Source organism: Tricharina praecox, assembly GCF_024521635.1.
Source record: "Tricharina praecox strain CBS 144465 chromosome Unknown BZA05scaffold_16, whole genome shotgun sequence".
Classification (NCBI taxonomy): domain Eukaryota; kingdom Fungi; phylum Ascomycota; class Pezizomycetes; order Pezizales; family Pyronemataceae; genus Tricharina; species Tricharina praecox.
In genome coordinates, this window is record NW_026250418.1 from 693,351 (window position 1) to 715,851 (window position 22,501).

General features: G+C 54.0%; 5 protein-coding genes across 5 annotated transcripts; 4 read left to right on the plus strand and 1 right to left on the minus strand.

Moving 5' to 3' along the window:
- The first annotated feature begins 518 nt into the window (after positions 1 to 518).
- On the plus strand, positions 519 to 1,725 carry BZA05DRAFT_401790 (uncharacterized protein). Its single transcript, XM_051484029.1, has 2 exons — positions 519 to 748; positions 802 to 1,725. The coding sequence occupies exons 1-2, from the start codon at positions 692 to 694 to the stop codon at positions 1,240 to 1,242; spliced, it is 498 nt and encodes a 165-aa protein (XP_051338519.1). The 5' UTR covers positions 519 to 691; the 3' UTR covers positions 1,243 to 1,725.
- A 505-nt stretch (positions 1,726 to 2,230) lies between these two features.
- Positions 2,231 to 7,119, plus strand: BZA05DRAFT_474870 (uncharacterized protein; the record flags this gene model as incomplete). Its single annotated transcript, XM_051488154.1, has 8 exons — positions 2,231 to 2,531; positions 2,601 to 3,855; positions 3,900 to 4,004; positions 4,057 to 4,713; positions 4,767 to 4,829; positions 4,885 to 5,139; positions 5,193 to 6,114; positions 6,173 to 7,119. The coding sequence occupies 8 exons, from the start codon at positions 2,231 to 2,233 to the stop codon at positions 6,908 to 6,910; spliced, it is 4,296 nt and encodes a 1,431-aa protein (XP_051338520.1). The 3' UTR covers positions 6,911 to 7,119.
- A 7,801-nt stretch (positions 7,120 to 14,920) lies between these two features.
- BZA05DRAFT_79139 (uncharacterized protein) lies at positions 14,921 to 16,075 on the plus strand. Its single transcript, XM_051488640.1, has one exon. The coding sequence runs from the start codon at positions 15,151 to 15,153 to the stop codon at positions 15,862 to 15,864; it is 714 nt and encodes a 237-aa protein (XP_051338521.1). The 5' UTR covers positions 14,921 to 15,150; the 3' UTR covers positions 15,865 to 16,075.
- Positions 16,076 to 16,461: 386 nt separating this feature from the next.
- Positions 16,462 to 18,412, plus strand: BZA05DRAFT_401816 (mitochondrial carrier domain-containing protein). The gene is made up of 4 exons (XM_051484030.1): positions 16,462 to 16,850; positions 17,048 to 17,187; positions 17,274 to 17,870; positions 17,927 to 18,412. The coding sequence occupies exons 1-4, from the start codon at positions 16,707 to 16,709 to the stop codon at positions 18,012 to 18,014; spliced, it is 969 nt and encodes a 322-aa protein (XP_051338522.1). The 5' UTR covers positions 16,462 to 16,706; the 3' UTR covers positions 18,015 to 18,412.
- A 472-nt stretch (positions 18,413 to 18,884) lies between these two features.
- Positions 18,885 to 22,475, minus strand: BZA05DRAFT_474874 (uncharacterized protein). Its single transcript, XM_051488155.1, has 3 exons — positions 22,038 to 22,475; positions 21,541 to 21,983; positions 18,885 to 21,487 (listed from the first exon to the last, which is right to left on the minus strand). The coding sequence occupies exons 1-3, from the start codon at positions 22,417 to 22,419 to the stop codon at positions 19,088 to 19,090; spliced, it is 3,225 nt and encodes a 1,074-aa protein (XP_051338523.1). The 5' UTR covers positions 22,420 to 22,475; the 3' UTR covers positions 18,885 to 19,087.
- Between the last annotated feature and the right edge of the window lie 26 nt (positions 22,476 to 22,501).

Consider the following 22,501-nt stretch of genomic DNA (forward strand, 5'->3'; position numbering starts at 1 on the left):
ATTCTAGCTGAGGTAGTGAGGCACTGGTGCTTTTGGATGCGTTCACATTGTATGCAGAAAGTCGTGCTCTCGAGGACTTGTAGGCCGTCAGAGCAGCATGTGATCTTGAACATCTTATCATATCTCGCAATGCGCGCATCTGCTGGCCTACCTATTCTTCCTTCACCTGTCGAAGGCTCGACGTTCGATACGCGAGATATCGATCGTAAACGGCTTTCGCTCACCTCCTGCTGGCTTCTGCGTCCAAAAGACGCGATGGCTACCATCAATCGAAGTTTTCCATGTATTCGCTAGACACATAGAGTACCGTACCGAGTACCGAGTACCGGTATTCTACTGCTGGAGCCCCTGGAATTCAGACATTCTGTTCCAACATCTGGACAGCGGTTCACATAAATAAAGATACTGCGCAGCCATAAAGTCTCGGCAAATGAGACAAAATGCCGGTATTCGTTGCTATGCAATCTTCCAGAGTGGGCTCGATTCTACCGACACACCGCGAGGAGTTGTTTTGGCGGGAATTCTATATCTCGGAGAAAGCCGTCCGGGGTTCCATCTACCTATCGCCCCCCGTCGTTCCCGTCATTGCTCAACCTCCACCCATCACACAACACCACAACACCACGCTCTCTCCCGTTTCCTTAATTCTTCCACCTTTCAGTCCAAACCAACAAAACTAAACATCGCGAGCATGGGCGCCTGCGCAAGCTGCTTCGAATCGTGCCTTGGCACCCGTCAAAAAGACGACGTAAACCACTCCTACTCCTCCCCTATCTCCCTCGCTGACGCAGGCGAATGCAGCCGTCGCGCGCCGCGCTGCTCAACGACCCCACCGCCGCAGTGAACTACGGGTACAATTCGGGCTATCCGCCGTCGCCCACCGCCGTCGCCGTACAGGACCCGCAGCAGCTCCTCCACGAGCGCGAATACCTCGACCGTCTCGTCGTCCAGACGTCCGAAAACTTAATCGACATCTTTGCGCCCCCGATGCTCGCTGGCGCCCCGAGTTCAATGAGTATTACGCCCAGCAGCCGCGGCGAGTGGTATCGTAACCTGCTGGAGCGCACTAGTCCTCCCGCGCCCGCGGTTGAGGTGCTGGTGCTGGGCGAGGCGAAGGAGGTCGATGCCGATGAGAGGGTGTGGTTGAGGGGCCTGCTGGAAAGGGGCGAGGATGCGGTTAGAGAGCTGGCCAGGGTTAGGGAGGTCGGCGCGTTGGTCGTCGGTCTGGATATGGACATGTGAGGCTGACGCGGAAGTACGAGCGGTGATGGCCGCGCGATGACAGTGGCCGGCGCTCGTAATTTCCGCCTGAGAATCCCGTCGGGGAAAGACTTGTGATGCTACAGTCCGGTTTCTGAGGGATATGGTAATAGTGGGATAGCGGGGGATATGGACGTAATTGGTCTTGAGTTTCTGCATTTTGGGAATAGGGGTGGGCATGGATGGAAGGGCGTGAAGGACAGGGAGGAACACAGGTTTGTGTAGGGTATGGCGTTGTCTATCGGGTTTCTTTTTCTTTTTTCTTTTTCACATTTCCTCTCGCTAGGTGGATTTCCTTTGTTTGTGCTGGTCTTGTTGGATTTACTAATTCTTAGGGTCTCATTGAAGTGCTACGGCGCTTCACTTCATTCTGTTTTCCAGTCTCGGGCTTGTCTTGTAGATAGTCCTCTATTCATATACTTATGTCTCCATGTCTTTGCGTTTGGACATAGAGGTTCAGTGGGGACTCTTCGATGCGGCCATTTGGGTGCTGCTGAGCGCCCCACAAAGGTGAAGTCCGTACAAACACTGATCTACCCGGACAATCGAGAATGTTGGTCCTATGTAGAGTACTCTAGAGTGCTATTGTTATGGCTCGTATGTTTTAAGCACCAAGTCCCTTAATACTATAGAGTAGTTCCATAGCACAGCAACGATGACCGATAAAAACAGACCGAGACCGAGACTCGACCATGCACTAATTGTCGAATTGGGCGTCCTCGGACGTTAAGACGGCCAAATTTGGTTTCTACCTCGATCCAGCCAGGTGACGTAGCCTTGTCTTGCTTGTCAGCCTTCCTCCCCCGCTTCACTCATTCACTCCTTCACTCCTTCACTTCTGCAATACATACATTCTGTGATATATACATCCTTCTACAACTCTCCACGAGCTCTTTATCCACGCATTGCCGAAATTCTCTCACACCCTCATTTCCCTCGTGCTCTCCTTTCGTGCAAAATAGAATACAGAATGGATTCACACCCTTCCCAGTCAAGACAACACGCCGGCGTCGGCACAGATCGAGACGAAGGAGACGAAGATCTATACTTGCAACCGTTCACTCCCGATGAATCCAATGCGAATTTCAGCTTCACGGCCGCTCCCAAGATGACCAAGTCGTTGATGTCTCATCCCTCGATGCCATCTTCGTCTTCTGTTCACCACCAGCAGCAGCATCAGCAGCATAAGAACTCTAGTGCTCCGGCCGAGCAGCAGCAGAACTCCGGTACGGCCGAGCAGCAGCGGACTCCAGTACGCTTCATGGGAAATGGTAAGGATTTCATGTCTTGCCGCCGTGATGTTACATAGGTCTATGGATTACTAACGGTTATACTGTAAGATATGAGACTACCGGTACCGAATATTGGTGCCAGTACTTCGAGGACCGCTGCTTCTTCTGCAGCCGGCATGAGAAGAATTGGTGGAACGGGGCCTTCGGATAGTTCCAAACAGCACAATTCGTCGTTTAGACCTCCGCCCGGTCGTGGTCAGGCTCCGAGGCCCCAGAGTCGTTGTGATGCTGAGCGTTCTTCGGAGTACCCACGGCAGCAGCAACAACAACCTTCAGGAGGCCCTTTGACATCACAACAGGCCGGCGAATTCGGACCAAGCGGCGGCAACAAAGCTCCAGTAAAGAAGAGGAAGTCCATTGCAGTATCACAACCAATCGCAACCAACTACCCTTCGAGTAATAAACGAGACCCCGGAGGTCCTCCACCTGGACCGGAGGATTTGGTGATTGTGTTGGAAGATGACGAGGCAATACAAGATATCGACAAGCGACTAGTCGAGAGCGGCACAGGGCGTCCAACGCGACCTTCCCAGATGAAATCACGGACTCGTTCAATGGACACTCCGGGCGTCATAGCTCATCCCGGTCAAACTTCATCACGGAGACGTCCAGAAACTCCACGTCTGCAAAATGCAGGAGGCGGCTCGCAAGGGAGCACTGTCCATATCCTCAACCGGACTATTAATGACCTTATGTCCCGGAATACTACGCTTGAGGGAGATGTCGATAGCCTCAGCCACGCCATCCAAAGTCAGAAGAAGATCATCGAAGCGGCGGAAACTAGAGTTGAGTCGCTCTCTGCCAGCCTTAAAGCTCAAACAGATTGCAAGACCGAGATTCTCAGCAAGCAGAGCAGGCTGGAGAAGTTTTTGCGTGCGATCGGGGAGGATTACAATACACTCAACACCCGCAACCTCGACCTAAACAACAGACTGAAGGAGGCCCTCACTGAAAAGGATAATATCCGGGATGAAATGGAGAGTACTCGAACTACTTTTCTACGGGCGCTTGAGGAACTTGAGCGTGAGCGTGTCAACTTCCGTGAGCGGGCAGCAGTGATCCATAGCCAAATCAATGGAATGCGCGATTTGCAGAAATTCAGGGAAGCAGAGCTCAACGAAAAAGCCAGTCTCCTTGCGGAGGAACGAGACCGTTCACAGGCCCTGGAGATGCAGATCAGTGAAATACAGAAGGCTCGGCTATGTGACGCGGAGAAGTTTGAAGAGATGAAGTCTTTGTTGGCAGAATTGAACACCTCTCTGATGAGTAAGATTGTGGAAAGTGATAACATCAATGCTGAGAAGTGAGTTAACTCTCCAATTATCGTATATTTTCTGACGGGTGCAGGTTGAATAAGTGCTTTGAAGGCATAGTCAATTTGCAGTCGGTAGGTGGTCAAATAAATGCCCACCTCTTCGCGACGAAAAGTCTCCTGAAGAATGCATATCAGCAGTAGGTATTCCGATTCTAGTTTCCACGGTAGTCTGCTAATACCCTGATGCAGAATTGCCTCCGAGATACAGGAGGGTCAGAAAAACCACGCTATAGACATATCTGACAGGATCTGGGCCCATATGGCGAAAGCAACTGATGATCTTGCCGAGTCCGTCCAAACGAGCATGGCAGACGCCGCACAGGATATCACCCACATACTTTCGAGGGAGCTGAAGACCAGATTTGATTCGGCATTACAAGACTTGGACAAGATTTCTCACGTACTGGAGGCAGTCCCAGATCGTGTTTCGGTATCTCTAAAGGACTACACGCATTCAGCGACGGAATCCCTAAATGCAATTTCCAGTTTACTGCAAACGAACGCCGATAAGAGCTTGGTCGTCTTCGAGGGGAAGGCTGAGGTCGCTCTGGCAGAAATGGACAAAAAAACTCAGTCTTTTCACGCCGACATAGCTGAGAAAGTGCAGTCGACAGCGGTTGTCCTGACTGAAACAATTCAGAGCAAGATGAACGCGACAGCGGGCGTTATCTTCCAGAAGCTCGGGGTATCCTCAAAAGAGCTCACTGTGTCAATTAGGCACAATCTATCCAGAGAGCTTGAGTCAGCGGTGATCTCATCTACAGCCCAACTGTCAGATGAGGTCTGCAAAACCATCAAGGACAAGATGGAACTTACGTTGAAGGATTTTGATACTGTCGCCAAACTGTAGGCGAATTCACTCATTACCGATGCGCGAGCCTTACTGATATGCCGCTTAGTATTACCGTTGCGTCGTTGAAATTCAACCAGGAGACCAAGGATGAGGCTGTGGGGGACGAGAGGTAAGCGCAAATGGTGGTCTACAATGAAACGTGATAGGAGTTGACTTCCGTGCAGAGTAATGCAAATGCAAGAGATTATCGTTGGTCTCCAGAAGACCATCGACTCTCTGACGAATACCGTCAGAGAGAGCTGGACACAATGGAGCAATGATCTGAAGGCCATGTACGAGGTTAGACTTCAGGAGAATGAGGTCCGTTATCAAGAAACCGAGCAGCGGCGTCTCGCGAGTGAGGAGCAAAACAGCAAGCTTCTTGAGCAGATAGCTCGTCAAAACCTTGAGTCGCAGCAGAAGCAGGAGTCCCAGAAAAGGTAATAAATGGGTCTATTTTGGGCTAGAACGATGAGCTAATCAAACTTGTTAGGGAATCTGATTATGGAGAAGGCCAGCGCGAATCGCCAGCAGAGTCAACAATCCGAGTGACGATTGACGATTTGAAGCAAGAGGTTTGGCAGAAAGGAGCCCAGCTCGAAACACTCAAGACGGAGAAAGAACTGCTCGAGCAAAAGATTGATCAGATCATTACCGAGAGAAAGGAGGTCGAAGAAAAAGGCCACGCCCACCGTGTGATGCTAATGAGGAAGTTGCAGTCTAGGATTGATGGACTGGAGATGCAAAACGCGAACCTATGCAGGCAGCTGAGGGAGATGCAGTTGAACTCGGACAATTCTAAGCAGGCGGAAGTTGTGAGTCTGAAGTCGGAGAACTCCGATTTGCACACCAAGCTTGACCTTTTCAATGCGGAGTTTCAACGTTTGTCTGTTATGCTAGAGGAAAAGGAGAAAGTCGTCATTGAGAAGGACGAGTTTATCTCCAGGCTGGAGGAGGAGGCTCAGGTCGTCACACTACTCGAGCAGCAAATCGTGGAACAGTCAAGGAAGATCTCGTCCCATCTCGAAACGATCCGGTCCATCGACCGCGATCGTAAGAAGACCCTTCAAGAGAAAGAAGCGATCGAAGCTCGGATCGAATCGCTTGAAAAGGAAAAGAAAGAGTTTCTGCAACGTATTTCCACACTGGAGGGCGACAAAGGACAGCTGGAGGTGATTATTCAAGAGAGCAAGGGAAAGATGCAGAACCCGGAGGAAAAACTAACCGTGACCGATCATCACCCCGAGAAGCTCCAGGTGAATCTCGATAGGGCTGTGGAACCGAACGAGGAAGCGGCGCACATTGATTTCCTCAACGCTAACCATCAATTTGTGGCCAATGCAATGACTGACATGAATTTGCTGCCTGCACACATGGATCTTCTTGCTGCAAACGAAGATCATCCTATTGCGGACGTAGGTCTCCCTGTACAATCAATTGGGGATAAAGTAAACTAACATGGAATCATATCAGAACGTTGCTATCCTTGAAGGCCCTTCTGACGAAACGCTCCCCAGTAGCCCTCCGATAGCAGGCCATAGAGCCGTAATGCGTACCTTTTCTCAGCCGAGTAGAGGTGATTCAGTGTCAGGTGGTAGCTCTGCTGGTCAGGTTCCTCGGCCTGGACTCCAGGGAATTTCCGTTGGGGTCCATATTGCTAAAGAAGCCTCAAACCCGAATGACGAGATGGAACCGGGCATTCCACGCCAGCAAGTCGAAGTGCTGTTAACGCCAGGGAAGCCAATCACCACTACAAACACCCATGAAGCCGGTAGTAAGAAGCGGAGGAGAAAAGAGACAGCTATCCAGAGCCCGCTGCCAGCGCCCAAGCGTCCAGCCAAGCGGACGACCCGGCAACCCGCGCCTCAGCCGGCTCAGGCGTCCATGTCCACGGCGAAACAGCACCCTCGAATTAATGCTCCGCGAACCCTATTGAGCTCCCCCAGCACTCCCGCAAATGCTAAGGCTCCTATTGAGCCGTCCTCCGAGGCTCAACCGCACCAAGTTCAACACCAGCTGGAAGATGCTATCCACGCTGGAGTTCAGGCTTTTGCTGATCCGGCTGCTCCTCCTGTTCCCGTTTTTACTTCTCCTCCCAAGACACCGGTCCAAGGTTCTAAGAAGGCCTCTGCCAAAGTTCCTGCCAAGGTTCCCGGTATTCGCAAGAGGTCTTTTGTTAAGAAGCGACAGGCTTACAGTGATCTCGCATGAAGAGAGGATGAAAAAGAGGTGGTAGAGAGTTGCTGTTTACATTTGTTACGTTTTTATTTTTGCTCTTTGCAACTTGATTTTACGCTTTGCTACGGCCGCGCTTCTGATGGATGGGAGGACATCGTCTTTAGCGTGTCTTTGATTGTCGCTTTTCTGTGATTTACTTGACTTGATTTCGTTCTATGGTTGTTGACGGTTGGTGAAGAAAGGATTGACTGACTGCTTATTTCATAAAGTTGTGGAGGTCAGATCTGGCGTGTAATGTTCTTTTGTGTTTATTTCTATGCACTTTCCTTCTGTGCTGATTTGAATTGTTTTTCTCCTCGTTCCCTCTCCATAGTGCTTACATTGAATCTATGGAGAATTGAATAAAAATGTGATTTCTTTTGTACATTTTACTAGTTTTGTGTGATGATTCATGATTGGCTATCATTGGTGAAATTTCCAAATAACGGTTCAGTTAGTTTTGTTGGATAGTCTCGCAATCGCTAAGTTTGGGAGCGAGCATGGAAAGCGAATAACAAGTATAGGTATTGGGCTAGCCAAAAGAACCATTTTCTATTCAACTGATACGGGAGATGGCTGTTGGGGAAGAGTGATGCCATAACAGCCCGCCAACCCTCGATATGGTGACTATTTATGGACCGATCGACTCATCACTCATCTGGGGAATGCTCATCTCGTTCTAGGAGTCGGGATACTCGAGCATCGTACGTACGTAAATATTCTTACACGACTTACAAGCCTCATGCAAGTTGCCAAACATTCGTTCATCCCGCGAGCACACCCTTCTGCAATCGCCCGCGAAGTTACGCTGCTGAAATAAGAGTACCCAGTATTCGCCGACGGGGTGGGATGGCGTGAATAGTGGTAGGGTACTGGGGTAGCCGGGGTGTAGTTCTTGCCGCCGCCGGAAGGGATGTGGGTGGGGGGGAGGGGGGGAGGGGGGGGGGGGGGGGGGGGGGGGGTTGTGGAGGTCTCACAGGTCTCACTGGTCTCGATCATGTGATTGTGTTTCGGGTAGGTAAGATCAGCAGCACAAAATTCTGTCGGTAAAAGAGTTTATGAGAGCTTCGCACTTGCCACTCCCCGGGGACGTTATTGCGCCTCAAGCCCTCCAACCAGAAAGCGGGAAATGGCACGGGAGTGGTGGCCACGACGCTGACACCAGCCAGTTCATGGCCAATCTGGCACCCTCGACCAGTGCACGCAACAGCCCGAAAAGCCCATGGGCTGGGCTGGGGCTGGTGGGCTGATCTGATAGCCCGAGCTGGCGCCGATGGGCTGGCAGCCCAGCCCGGGCTATTAGTTGGGCTGGGCGGGCTGGAGAGTGTTATGTTCCGCTGGGGCACACTGACCGCTCAGATTGAGATAGTAGCCGTTGATAACCCACGCACTATATGTGTTCTCAGCTCCGGGGAATACCGAAGCGTTATCGCAGATCTTGACGAACACATCCCTCCCGACGTAAACACGTTTGCTGTCGACCTCATAATAGTACCTGTTGACATCGGGCCCCAAGTCGGCGGCAGGCACAATATTATTGCGGCAGGCACAATATTATTAGAGGGCAGACCGTCAGGCGTGTTGTTCGTGGGCGGCGTAGTCATTGTGGGGGGATGGGAAGGGCCCGGGCGTTGATCGATGGAGAGGGGGCAGGTGTTGGCAATCGTGTCTGGGAGGAGTACCCCACATAAGCCCTGAGTGCGCACTGGATAGGCGAAGGTCTCAGGATGCATTCGGAGCTGACTAATCAGCGGGGGCGCAGGAAGAATCCAACCACTCCCCGCATGGTACTCTAGAAGTTACACTTTGTGATGTACGGCACGGCCGAACTCAAAAGAAAATGTAATGTGAAAAGGTTATCCTTCTATGTAACTGGCAGTCGGAAAGGCCCTTAACTATGTAAATTCACTGTCCGAAACAGATTAGTTGGCCTTGGCCACCCAATCCTAAAACAAACGTCTCTCATGCTTCTTCAGCGTCTCTCGTGTTTCTCAAATGCTCCGCATATTCTCCTCCTGTGCCCATCATGTCCGCCACATGCCAACTATCCTTCATGGGTTCGCTATCCCCTCATGGCGTACAACATTACCTGTACGTCGTGCAAATAGTCCAGACCTCTGCTCTCATTGACCGCCGGGAGCTCAGTTCCGATGGGGAGCGGTGATGATCTCGAAGGAAGCTGGCCACCGGTGCCACAACCAAGGTCAACGACATCCTCTATCATACTTTCAACCGATATCCTTCCGAAGTTTCGCCTGACCGCAGAGCACAGCGTAACTACATACAGACAGCCATCACCAGAGCACGACCCGGAGTTTATCATTCACCCACTGCTCTCTCTCGACGTTCGGCTGTAGTTCTTTTCCGCTCACAGCCGTGAACTCCACAGCTCCTGTACTGCACCCTCGCGCGGCGGAGGTGAGAGTGGAGTGCAGAGGCATTGCTGATAAGTAGTGGCTGGGTGTGGAAATGGTGCTACTACCTATGTGCGATGGATAGGACTCAGCTCTGCGTGAGCCTTACACTGATTATTATGGAGAATGCACGGCGATTAGGAGACGAGATCGGAATCATACGATGCGATGTCAATTTTAAGATGGCTAGACAGTGAACAAACTTCGGTATTACCCCCTATTTTCCGAAGAGAGGGTGGATGGATGAGGTTTAGGGATTACTACGTGGTGTTAGACACTAGTTGTTTCCAACGAAGTAATGGGATTAATTACCAGAAACCGACGTCAGAAGAAAGGTGAATGGTACCCTCTTCCTCTTTCCAGCCAATGCCATTGCCTCCTCCGTCGACATGGCGATCAATTCCTCCAGGCTGGGTGGTGGCATCGGAACCGTCGTTTGGAACTTCTCCTCAACTACCTGTGGTACCCGATCTAATCGTATGTATGGTTGTTCTGAATGATTGAAGGTGCACATGTGTTTAATAAGGTTCTGTTTACGCAGTACTGTACATACCAGAGCCCGTGGTTAGTGAATGCAACGAGTGCAAAGTGATATCTTGTTCTCGGGGAGACTGAAGCTCGATGCGCACGTCCGTAACAAGGTGCTTCTCATGTTGTGGAGCTGTACATACCAGAGCCCGTGGCTAGTGAACGCAACGAGTTCAAAGTGGTCCCTTGTTCTAGGGGAGACTGACACGATAAACGACGCTCGAGCATCAATCTCTGACGACGGCCCAAGTCATCTAGATCTGTACATACCAGAGCCCGTGGTTAGTGAATGCAACGAGTGCAAAGTGGTATCTTGTTCTCAGGGAGACTGACCCTCGGTGAGGCAGACCCACGCTGAATAATGATCGCCGGAAAATAACGAAGCGTTTTTGCAGAGTTTGATGAACTCGCTCCTCACGGTCGAGAGGATGGGGCCATTGGTATAATAATAGCTGTTCACATCCGGACCGACGTCGGCAACAGGCACAATTGTCTTGGATGGCGGGCCGGAGGGCATGATGTTCTTGGATGGCGGGTCGGAGGACATGATGTTCGTGGGCTGCGTAAACAGTGCGGGGTCAGGGGGCAGGGAGTAGGATGGTGACGATGAAGATTAGCGTGGGGCTGGCGGGCCGCTGAGTGCGCACTTGATACCTACTACCTAAGCGAACGTCTAAGGATGCATCTAAATCTGACTAAGCAGCTACAAGTATCCAACTAATCCTTAGCACCCGAGTCAATTCGCACCCGTTCCCCAGACCTTCATTTCGCTTACCTTTTCTCACGGAACGGAAGACAGAGAGAGAGAGAGCTGTGAAGTGTTGACACCCTGATGAGCGATGAACGGTGCGGATGGTTGGATGCGGAGGGGTATTGCGTGGCAGAACACAGGCATTTCGACGACAGTACGGCCGGTTCCTGGTCACTCATTCGACTATACATGTTAGGGATACCATACGTAAAGTCTGAGGCGTGACGGTAGATTATCAGGTGTGGTCCGCAGCAGCGGGTAACCTTCGCTAGCACTTCACCTCTCTATCGTTAGTTTGAAGCGGCTCCAAACGTGGCTCCCCCACCACCCAAAGCACCCTTGTAAATTCTCCAACGTCCCACCTCCACCAAACGCGCTTCGCACCGATTCCACCAGCACCACCGTCAAATCCGCCATGGCCAAGAAAGGCACGCGCGCACACACCCTTCGCGCCTTCCCCTGCCTCAACCAGCTACCTGGCTAACACGCATCGCAGCGAAATCTCGAACGGTTGCCGTGCGTCTGATCTCGATGGCGATGACGGGGTACTACAAGACTTTCGTGCGGCCGCGCACCCACCGCCCGCTCAGCATGATCAAATACGATCCCGTCGGTATGTTTTCTTTCGTCCGCGGAGGTCCGCGGGAGGTCCGGCGGGGTCAAGGATTGCGGATGGCCGCTGACCCGGTGCCGGCAGTGAAGCGCAGCGTGCTCTTCCTCGAGCAGAAGCGGAAGGGAGGGAAATAAACGTCGGTGTGGGGGGAGTCGCACGATCGGCGAGGGAGGCTACGGGGTGCGGGATTGGGCTGCGGACGGTGACGGTCGTGTACTGTAGCGATAGAACGGGTCTTTCCTTTCTCACCGACGGTCGGGCGGCGGCGGCGCGGGCGGCCGGGTGGTTGCGGACACGGGTAGCCGGATTCAACGTGATGGCGGGGGTTGGCGACTCGGGCTGAGGATTGACTCCGCCGAGTGAACTGGACGGAACGAACTCACTGAGACGCGTGCCAGTGAAGTGGTGCGGCTGGTATGGACTCCCTTCGGCTTTCACCCGCCTCATCCACTGCCGCCAATTCCCACACTGGAACCCCAGACGCCCGTAGAAACAGACGTTTGTGAGCAAGCGGTGGCCACTTGCTTCTCCGGGGTGTAGCCGGCGTGAGAACCTCCGGCTCTACAGGAGCTTTTGCACCCGGGAGTTGGGGATGAACAATTGGCGCAACAAGACATCATAGACTCCGACCCTACGTTACTCCGCTATCCCATGCTACCGTATTCGTTGCACGTGTACTTATTGTAGCCCTTGGGTCATTACGCCTGGGGAGTACGGACGGGACTGGATTGCAGCACGCAGTGCGTCCGGAGGCTAGGACTGGGACCGTCGAGGCAATTGTGGTGAGATACTAGCACCAATATACCTAATAGGTACATCATGCTCGATAAGAGGCAGACAGATGGGGAGAATGCAATCGCAATCAACGATACCGGAAGAACATCGTCTACGAGTGATGCGTGTGCCGTGAATGCCATCACCAGCTTATCTACCTGGGCACTACATACAATGCAAACTCTGCCTCATCATTGATTCGGTTGAGCAGCGAGCTATGCTTCGATGACGCTGAATCTGTCTTCTCACTCGACCTACCAACCAGCCAACCAGCCAACCAGCCAATACCGCCACGCCCGTCCAAACCCAACAGTCTGGAACGGAAGATTTCCTTCGCTGATGGCACCGCCCGTAACGCGAGTATTATGGTATGTTACATACATGGAAGGAATACGAACGGACTCGCCAGAGGAGGCTGCGATCGATCTCCACCCCTTGGCGCCCCATAGAGGGGGGTGAAGTAGAGAATGGTTCCTCGTAGGTATCCGCGAGCATACGGGGGAGCGTGTGGAGGCCGCAAGAGGACGTGGGTTGGTGGGTATGTATTGGGGGAACCGCTCACGGTGGAGTGCGGCAGTGCGGCAGTGTCGCAGTGACGGAGGTCAACAGAGGTTTAGTGGAAAGTGTGAGACGTGAAATCTTCTCAAGTACATACACGCGCAGGACAGAATCACGTGGAATACATATTACATAGCGCATGGATCCATCGTTTCAGTCAGGTCCGCCATGTAATCGCGTACATGCGCCGAGTGATGGCGTGTGAATGTGTGTATCGTGGTAGGTGGTGGGTGGTGGGTGTGGTCAAGGGTTTAATAGCCGTGTCCGGGTCCATGTCTGTGGCTGCGTCTATGCAGCTGGCATGGCCGGTCGGTCGATCGATCACTACGGTGCGTGGTGATTGCGCCAGTCACAGATTATGAACCTACCGGTACCGTGGACGGGAACTGTACTGCGATGGGGGCTCGCAGGACACATCCGTACCGATTCCAGGCTGTACTACTACTCGATATATTATCCAGTAATAGGTTTGGATTACGAGAGCCATAGCTGACTCCAGATGGTGCCGTGCCTACGGTATTGGACGACCCCAGCGTGAAGAAGGACTCAAGAGCACAGTTCGGCAGCCAAACCGACGTAGAGCTCACCGCTTGGCAAACATTTACCGGCCCGCACGACCTCAAGTACTAAGGGGCGTGAAGGAAGAGGCAGCTTGGCGTTATCAGTGAGCCCCGGAGAGAGGAGACCTTGTTGAGACCTTGCTGGGACCTTGTACTTGGGGAGAGAGACCTTGCTGGGACCTGGTGGGACCTATGTGTTATGTAGAGCAGACCCGATGCGGACGGCAAACGTTGAATTGTTTCTGTTGTCACTGTTTCTGTTCTGCCTGTCCGGGCTCCGTCTTTCTTTCTTCTCATCATCATCATCAGACCAACATTGCGCCATAGAGGACGCCGGTGAGATCGAGTCATTCGATCCATTATCATCATAGACGGTAGACCTCACCTTTCAATTGATCACGTTTTTGTCTCATCACGTTTTTGAGTCTCTCAGTACTACTCCAGGAACTATACCTTCCACCGACCGCGATCACTCTTCACGACTCCGCCCGAGCACCTCCCCGTCCGAGCACGTTGGCGTACTCTACATACGCACTCGCCGGTGCTCTCCCCCCACCAACCGCCGCCGGGAATCCATCTAAGAACCACTATACCTACTAGTAGGTGGCCATGGAATTCCCGTATCCCGTACCCCCGGCCGGGGATCTCAATCGGATCGGAGAGTTCCTACGGGTATGTACTCTACCGTACTCCACCGTTCATACAATTCGCGCGGCCGGCTAACCCAGCACGGGGCAAGTGTGGGTGTCGAACGCTCACCGAAGAAGCTACCCTTTATACCGGGGAGGGGGGTTGGGACAACATCTCGAACATCTCGAACGAACGGACGGGTCCGACTGGTGGGGCTGAGCCAAACCGCAATTTCCAGACCGGGGTGGTCAAAAGTCGGGACGCTCCGAAACTCGGAGGCAGGGACCGCAGTGTGCACAGGGGGGGCACGAGGTAGGGCAGTTCCTCGGTCCAGTTCGGCAATAGTGATCCTGCGGAACCCGATGGCTGAGGCTTGGGCCGTGCAGCCCCAGCTACACCTGGGTGCACCGATGCTATTGGCGGAGTTTGGTTTCTGCGAGCGCGGCTCCAGCCTCTAGCCAACTAAGCGAGTCGCTACCATCCATCCACTGCTTCTGGGTAGAGGTTGACTAGTCCATTAGGTACCTAGTACTCACTAGTTAAAGCGGCGAGACGGTTGAAACTTGACGATGGTTCAGTGGTTTTCACTGTCACTGGCCGAGTGAGAGATGTTGAGTGGCGGCGATGGATGGGTGGGGGGACAACTCGACCGGCGTTCGAATTGCTGCTTGGCTTTCCTCTGCGAGGCGACGGACTCGGAGTCTGGTGCAGGACACGGCTTACATACAAGTCGATCGCGACGATGGCACAACCCCTGTCAACTCTATTACCCCGCAACCTTACTACTGCGGACGGCGGCCGAGGGGAGCTGTGGGACCGTTGCAGCGACGAACTTGCGCATCGTCCGCTAACCACCTATCTACCAGTACTATGGATACAGCGTCGTCACTATCGCGGTGCGAGGTGCGTGTGCCAGCCGGTCTGGGTATGTAGGTGTGTGTGCTGATGCTGTGGTGGTGGTGATGGTGGTGTGGTGGTGTGGTGGAGGTGTGGAGGTGTGGATCGCGAAGCAAGCCATGAACCCATCGGCAAGGCACTGACTCGACTGACCAGTAACCAAGTGGGTAGGTAGGCAGGCCACACAGCGGAACATAAAGGCAGCTTCGAATCCACACTCGATCAGCACGCGGTTTTTCGTCCGTTCTTCTTCGCCTTCTCTTCTCTCTCAAGTTTCCCGCTTGAGAATTGCGGTTCTGAAGCGAAGCGAGATGCCGCGGCGAATCTAGCTGGATGCAGCCTAGCCCGCCAGCCAGCCCACTTGGACGTCATGCATGCGCAACGCGACGAGTTCCGAAGCTCATGGGTGTCGCCGTCGGTGCTTCTCCACCAGTCGGTCAGTCGGTCAGCCAGCCAGCAAGCAAGCAGTGCACTACCGCCCCAAGCCGAGTGGATGGGCCTAGGAGGGGATGGGACTACGAGTAGAAGCGGCACCAGCTCGAGTAAGCAGAGAAGGGAGATGGGAGATGGGACAAGGGACAAGGGAAAACAAGGAGGCGTGCACGGTAATCGATAGCCGAGCGACAACCCACCCCAACCCGACCCATTCTCGTTCCACAGACCGTCCGGCCAGTCGCGCCCGAAGGCAGCCACCGCGCTTTCCCGAGCGAGCGAGCAAAGTAATCGTCCGTCGCCGAGAGCGTCTCAGTCCACTGCACGACGGGAAACGGAGAGCGAGCGCGGGGCCGCGGAATCCAAGGACCGACCGTCATCGCACCCCCAATACCCACCACCAGCCACGGTGCCCACATACACCAACACGCGGAATGGCGACGGCCGGCAACAACTCTGCGTCGTCGACGCTGCGAACTAACTATCCACTCTGGGCACCCATCTCTCTCTGCCGAGGATGTGACAACGCGCTCGATTGTTTTCTTTATTTCAATTTCGGTTTCGATCCAACTGTTGGTCTTGATTCCGCGGATGTTTCGTTTGCTTGCTTGCTCGCAGTCTGTAATGATGCCGGTCCCGTCTTGCGCATATCCGCCGTGTGTGGGAGAAAGAGATGTGCCACGGCAGAAACCTCGTCGCATCGCTCTCGACGGTGTAACTTGACCGGACAACAGGTCTCAGTACGCAAGCACTTGAAAGTTGGCAGGCAAGCAAGGCAACCAGACAGATAGATACGGTAGATGGCTGTCAGCACCTACAGCACCATCCACCCCTCCATCCCACGCAGGGAAGCATCCCAAACAGGAATCCTTCACCCTTCCCGCATCCCATAATCTCCAACGAATCCCGCTCAATCAATCCACAACACAGAGGCATTTCGATTCCCCCCCCTCCTCTCCGGAAATAACTGGCGTTGCCGCAATCCCCGCACCTGGCAGCAAGTCCTCCACAGCCCCCCTCCAACCCCCATAACTGCCCGCAGAAACTAACTGCTCGCGTGCGTGCAGTGAGTGATTAAGTCCAAAAGTCCAGTCACGGTATACCTACTCACACCTACTCACTTACCTCCCCCCACGGCGTGGATCCGTCGATCCAACTTAACCCGGCATCCATCGGGCGTGGACGGCGGCTGGACATCTCGGGAACGCTTCCAGCTTGCGCCACACCTGTCGGGGATATGGCACCCATACCTACGTGCAATTGTCTACCTGCCCGGGATAGTTATGGCACCCCATACGTGCAACAACCGTCTACCTGCCCACTAATCCGCCTACCCATTACTCCACCTACTACACACTACTCCACCTACCTACCCAGTGCCTACTCTACCCCCCCCCCCCCCTCCCCCCGTCCGTACGGTCCTAGTATCAGAGTCCATCCCCTGCTGCATATATAGCCCCTCACCTGCTCTCAGTCATTCACCTATTTACTTCCTCCTCTCCCTCCTCCCTTCGTCCCTCGCCTCCTCCTCTTACTTATATATCTACTGCTCTCGTCTCGTCTGCGAATCGTTGTTTTGCCATTCTCTCCTCCAGATCTCCCACTCGTCCTTACATCTATAAAGCTTCCAGCCATGTCAGCAGCAGCTCCTTCCCGTTCCGCGCGGCGCGGCGACTTCATGAGGAGCCCTCTAGTGGCGGCGGCGCTTCCCTTCGTCAACGGCGGTGCTGCCGGTATGATTGCGACTTCCATCATCCAGCCGGTGGACATGGTCAAGGTTTGTGGCCTTCTTTCCCGTTCGTTCGTTAGTTGGGACGGGACCACGGTCGGACGGTGCGGGGCAGCTGCACTCGGATTACGGGGTTGGCGTTTCCGCACTGGTCCCACATGCGCGAACGATCATTGCCCAATCCAGCTCTGCTGCGTGTGCGGTGTGTGTTGCACGAACCACCGCTGACATGCCCGTCACTTCAGGTCCGTCTGCAACTGGCCGGTGAAGGTCTATCCGCCGCCGCCCGCCCCTCGCCCTTCACAATCACCCGTGATATCATCGCGCAAGGCCGCTTCCTCGATCTCTACTCCGGTCTATCCGCGGGTCTCCTGCGACAAGCTGTGTAACCACTCCCACCCACATCGCGCTCATCACGCACATCACTCGCACGCCTTGCATACGGTACGCTAACACTAGCGTCTACTATAGCTACACCACAGCTCGCATGGGGTTCTTCAGCACCTTCATGGGGAAATTCGGCACGAAAGCTAAAGCCGAGAACCGTTCCGTAACTTTCGCGGAGCGCTCGGGCGCCTCGCTCGCCGCTGGCGGTCTCGGCGCTATCCTCGGCAATCCCGCCGATCTCGCCCTGATCCGCATGCAATCCGACGGCATGCGCCCCGCTGCCGAGAGGAAGAACTACTCTTCCGTTGTCAATGCGCTCACCCGCATCGCAAAGGCCGAGGGCATCTTGGCCCTTTGGAACGGCTGCATCCCTACCGTCGCCCGCGCTATGGCGCTGAACTTTGGACAGTTGGCCTTCTACTCGGAGACCAAAGCCCAACTGTCGGCTTACGGCGCGTTCGAGGGATACCGTGGACAGGAGGCATACCGTAACCTTGGCGCCAGTGCCGTCGCTGGTTTCTTTGCGTCCTTCTTCAGTCTGCCGTTCGACTTTGTCAAGACCAGGCTGCAGAAACAGACCAAGGGACCGGATGGAAAGTTGCCGTATCGTGGAACCATGCATTGCGCGATGAAGGTTGCAAAGGAGGAGGGTCTGTTGAGGTTCTACAGGGGCTTCGGAACGTGAGTTGCCCTCGTGTTTTGTTATTACCTCGTGCCGATTACTGACGGACACACAGCTATTACGTGCGTATCGCACCGCACGCCATGTTGACGGTGCTATTTGCGGACTGGTTCCTGCAATTGACCAAGTCGGGCAGCGTGTAAAAGTACCGTATGTACAAGAAGTATAGACTGGGTGGTAATGGCTGTGAAATATAGGAGGCCGGAAGTGGGGGGTGGGAGGATGAGATGGTTACGACGCGATATGACGAGCATTTTGTTTGGGACAGTTTTTGGGGACTTTCTTTTTTTTCTTCTTTCTTTTCGTTCTTGGTTGCGTATCGTCTTGGTGCTGGGATTGGCTTTTGTATGTATGGGTGTAATTTCTTGCGATCGATCCATCTTTCTTGACCGAGCGCCGGAGGCGCGTGAGCGAAATATGTACCTCGCACCGCATGTCGATCATGGGGTGATGTGTGCTATGGATGGGCGGGTGGAGCGGATAAACGTCGTGACGGCGAGACGGCTACCTACCGTGTGTTCCATTGAAACACGTTTACGGCACAATTCTGACCGTTGAAACGGGTGATGCGCGGTTAAAAAGAAAACATGACGAAGCAGTAGGCGGATGCACATTGCGCGAAACGACATGTGAAATAACGGCCTATCACGAAACGGAAGATGCGCGGGTCGGGCGGTGACGTAGGTACGTAGCTAGCAGGCGACGACAGAGCTCAAGCTCGGGGTAAAGTAGTTGCGACGCTCACCACCGCACCGCACCACAGCACCACGGCTGGGGTCGGGGATACCTTTGTTTTTTTTTTACCCAGTAATCGCATGTGATCTCTACGAGTAGATCATGGCGATGACCTACACACATACTGGTAGTAGGTAGGGGAGCACTCCGGGTCCACACCCTCCACTGTCCAGTCTAGCCAGAGTTTCATCGAGTAGATGGACCGATGTAGGGTAGATGCTTGATTTCTCTGATAGGTATGAAGGTATGAAGGCTGGGTTCTGTTGAAGCAGGCAGACATGGAGTACTAGGCAGTAAATATCACTCGTTTGACGAGTGAAATTCTATGACTATGATTGTGAATGATACAAAGTAGCATACCTACCATGGTAGATTCCATTTACCGCATAGACGAGGACAGACGCGGTACTAGGCACTGTCTACTGGCTTCAGGGAATCCGCCACCATATGCACATCTCTAGCCCCCAGTCATAATCTACATCTACAATCCCAAAAGCTCCCAATCCGGCTCTTCATCCTCATCATCCTCATCCTCTTCTTCAGATGCTGCCTCTTCCTGTGATGGTACTACGTCCATCTCGACGTCCGGAAGAAACCCTCCACCAGCCTCCTCCTCCTCCTTCTCTTCTTCGGGTATGGCACGTTCAGCGTCTGGCAAAAAGCCCTCGCCATCATCCAGGCCTGCGATGGATCCACTACCGCTGCTGCCATTAATGGGTGCTGGCTTGGTTGTTTGCAAGGGGTGGGCAGGCTCGCTGGGGCTGTCATTTTCTGGAATGAATCCACCGCCATCGTCTAGGCCTGCGATGGATCCACTGCTGTTGCTGGCATCGGTGGGAGCTGGCTGGGTTGTTGGTATGGGGTTGGCAGGCTCTGTGTGGCTGGCATCTTCTGGAATGAATCCACAGCCATAATCATCGTTCGGTAGGAATCCTCCTCGTCCTCCACTGCCATCTTCCTCTGGAACAAATTCACCACCGGCCCCCTGATCTGGTAAGAATCCTCCTCCCCCACTGCCATCTTCCTCTGGGATAAATCCACCACCGCCATCTTCAACATCACCGTCTGCCAAAAAGCCACCGCCACCATACCCATCCTCCTCCTCTTCCGCTGACCTCATCAGCTTTTCACTCCCCTTCCTTGCAGTCTCCTGCGCAGTATTCGTTTCGTCGCCATCTGCCAAAAACCCGCCCTCTCCTTCCTCATCTTCAACCGCTCGCCTCATCCTTCTGCTCCTCCTTCTGAAAATCTCCTGAGCAATATCCTCTTCCTCATCAGTGTCTGCCAAAAAGCCACCCTCCTCCTGATCTTCGTCTTCTTCATCTTCATATTCGTTTTCGTCCGACTGCACCCTCCGCTTGGCCTGGTTTCTTCTCTCCGGCTTCTCCCTCCTTTCTACACCGTCGGTCCTCAATCTCGCCACAGGGACCTCATCGTTCCCCATCCCAAGTCTCTCCCTGATCCTCAACCTAAGCAGCCACCTCCTCCACAACCTCAGTGCCTCCAGTCCCCTTTGTCTCTCAACCTCCCTCTCGGCCTCCCACTCCAGCCCCTCTACCACCGCCTCTACCGCGGCACCATACTCACTCGCCACGACCACGCCCTTAACCATCGGACTAGCCATGCGGTTCCTAAAATCAAAGCCCGCGACGGCGTCGACATAATCGATACCGAGGATTCGCGCGGCGTTGCGGGCATTAGTGTGGAGGATGTGGACACCACCTGCCGGCACCATCGAGGGAACGAATACATCGAGGTTTCCGAAGCGATTCTTGGGGACGATGCCGTTTACGACTGGGGGCGGGGAGTAAAGCCTCGTTTGGGCGTGCGAGAACATCGGCTGGTGCGGTAGAGCTTCGTCTTCCCCCTCCTCCTCCCGACCACCTTCTCCTTTCCGCGCTCTCGCTCTCGCGGGCGTGAATTTTAACGGAATCTCGTTCTTCAGAACCTCGCGCCCGAGCTTGTACCACTGCTCTACGGTCTTTACTTCCTTCACGTCCTGCCGCCGGAACACGGTCTCGACCTTTCCTTTGCCGCTATTGACAGTCCCCACTTTCCTCTCCGGACTGATAATCTGACCCCTCTTGAGATGTCTCTTCAGCGCAAAAATCGGATGGTCCTTAAAGTCTTGCACCGCCTTCGGCATAGGCTCCTCCAATTGCAGCCTGGAAAACTCCGCACCCTCGAGCTGATCGCGATCTACTCTGTAGCCGCGATGGAAGTTCCGGCGGAGGAGACGGAGAAACCATTTGTCACCTCTTTTGGTAGAGTGAACGCGGAAGCGTCGCGTACGTGCGGAGAGGAAGGTCGCGTAGCGGCGGGTTACGTCGATGATGTGGCCGGTGTCTTCGAAGGCGAGAGCATATGTGAGTGTGTTTAGGGGATCCGAGAGAGGGGGTTCGAGGAGGGCGGGTTTGGCCACGGTTTGCGTGACGAGCGGGTCCACGGTTATCCAGCGTTGCGACGGGACCGACCAAGCTTCTATCCAGAATACGGGGTAATCGCTTTCGACGAGTTTTTGCTCTTCGGGTTTGGGCGGCGGGGCGCTGGGTTTTGTTGGGGCTACGTAAGGGGCGCGGAGAATAGGATCGGTGAGAGAGCTGATGCGCGGTGGAACCGTAGCGGAGGCGGAGACAACGGGAGCTTCTGGTTCCGAGGTGGTAGAGGAGACTATCGAGGCCGCTATTCGTGCCGGTGGGGACTTCTGTGTGAAGGTGAAAGGCAGGACCTGTAGGGAGCACACGAGGCGTGTCTCGATATCTGCTGAGCGTAGAAGTGCGCAGAAGAGTTGTGCGCCAAGGTCGCGAGACCCGGACAGCGTTGTGGACGCATGTATGAAGTCTGCTCTAGATATCAGCTCTGTGCCCAGCGGCGTCGACCACTGCGGAGTGTATAAGCCAACGGTCCAACATGAACAGACAGCGTGCAGGATACCTTTTCCAGAGCTTCAGATTCCATCCATTGTGCAGCCGTCAGGCCTCGCCGTGTGATCTTGAATTTCCTCCGAAATACAGTAACAGCCTCCTTAAGGCCATCGGTAAACATCTTGGACCTGCGGAACTGCTGGTCTGTTGGATCATGGTGTAGCTTGTCATACACTTTGTCAGGAAGTAGCGGCCGTAAATTTTCCTGTACTTCCTCAATATTGCACCATCGATTCCGCAAATTTACGTGGGACAGCAGGCATAACAGGTGAAGTTTATGCGTTTCGAGACGAATCCTCCTATCCATCGCTGTGATCTTTCGGCGAGCCGTGGTATCAATATTTTTTGATGATGGTTCGGTGAGAATCAATTCCAACATCGCGGATTTTGGCTCCGGCACAGGTTCCGGATCCGGCTGCGACTGTGAGTTCATAATATCTCGGAGATCGATAGCTTCCCGACATGTCAGTATCCAGGACTCGTTCACGGTACGGAAAAGAAACACACGCTTTGAACTCAGACCCACATCCTCCCAGTCAATATCACTATCCTCGTCATCCTCGTCTTCGTCCGGGTGCTCGTCATCTGCTACCGTGACTCCAGGCACAGCCTCGGCGTTCAACGCCGGCATCACCTTTGCGTCGTTCACCTTTTCCACAACCTCTACCGGCGCCACCTCCATTTTCCTCCGCTTCGTGGCAGAAACATCCGATTCTTCGCCAGCGCGCGTCTTCTCCTCCTTGTCCGTCAAGAGCTCCAAAAACACCTCAGGCACCTCCGGCGCTGTCTCCTTTCTCCGACTGCGGGTGACGCGTGCTGAGGGCGAACCGGCCGTAGCTTTCCGCGGGGGAGTTTCCTTCGCGGCGGCGCGACGACGTTTCGGCGGCATTTTGGCGGTTCTGTGTGTGAAGCGGATAGTTGGCGGCGGCGGCGCGGGGCGAGAACTGGGAGCTGGGAGACGTGGAGGGATG

Bases quoted from the DNA above. Each gene is read 5' to 3' on its own strand.
- BZA05DRAFT_79139 (XM_051488640.1), top strand. From the start codon at position 15,151: ATGGGACTACGAGTAGAAGCGGCACCAGCTCGAGTAAGCAGAGAAGGG.
- BZA05DRAFT_401816 (XM_051484030.1), top strand. From the start codon at position 16,707: ATGTCAGCAGCAGCTCCTTCCCGTTCCGCGCGGCGCGGCGACTTCATG. The intron at 17,188-17,273 runs GTAACCACTCCC...CGTCTACTATAG, and splicing joins GGTCTCCTGCGACAAGCTGT to CTACACCACAGCTCGCATGG. The intron at 17,871-17,926 runs GTGAGTTGCCCT...ACGGACACACAG, and splicing joins TTCTACAGGGGCTTCGGAAC to CTATTACGTGCGTATCGCAC.
- BZA05DRAFT_474874 (XM_051488155.1), bottom strand. From the start codon at position 22,419: ATGCCGCCGAAACGTCGTCGCGCCGCCGCGAAGGAAACTCCCCCGCGG. The intron at 21,984-22,037 runs GTGTGTTTCTTT...CATGTCGGGAAG, and splicing joins TGTGGGTCTGAGTTCAAAGC to CTATCGATCTCCGAGATATT. The intron at 21,488-21,540 runs GTATCCTGCACG...TACACTCCGCAG, and splicing joins AATCTGAAGCTCTGGAAAAG to TGGTCGACGCCGCTGGGCAC.
- BZA05DRAFT_401790 (XM_051484029.1), top strand. From the start codon at position 692: ATGGGCGCCTGCGCAAGCTGCTTCGAATCGTGCCTTGGCACCCGTCAA. The intron at 749-801 runs GTAAACCACTCC...AGGCGAATGCAG, and splicing joins GCACCCGTCAAAAAGACGAC to CCGTCGCGCGCCGCGCTGCT.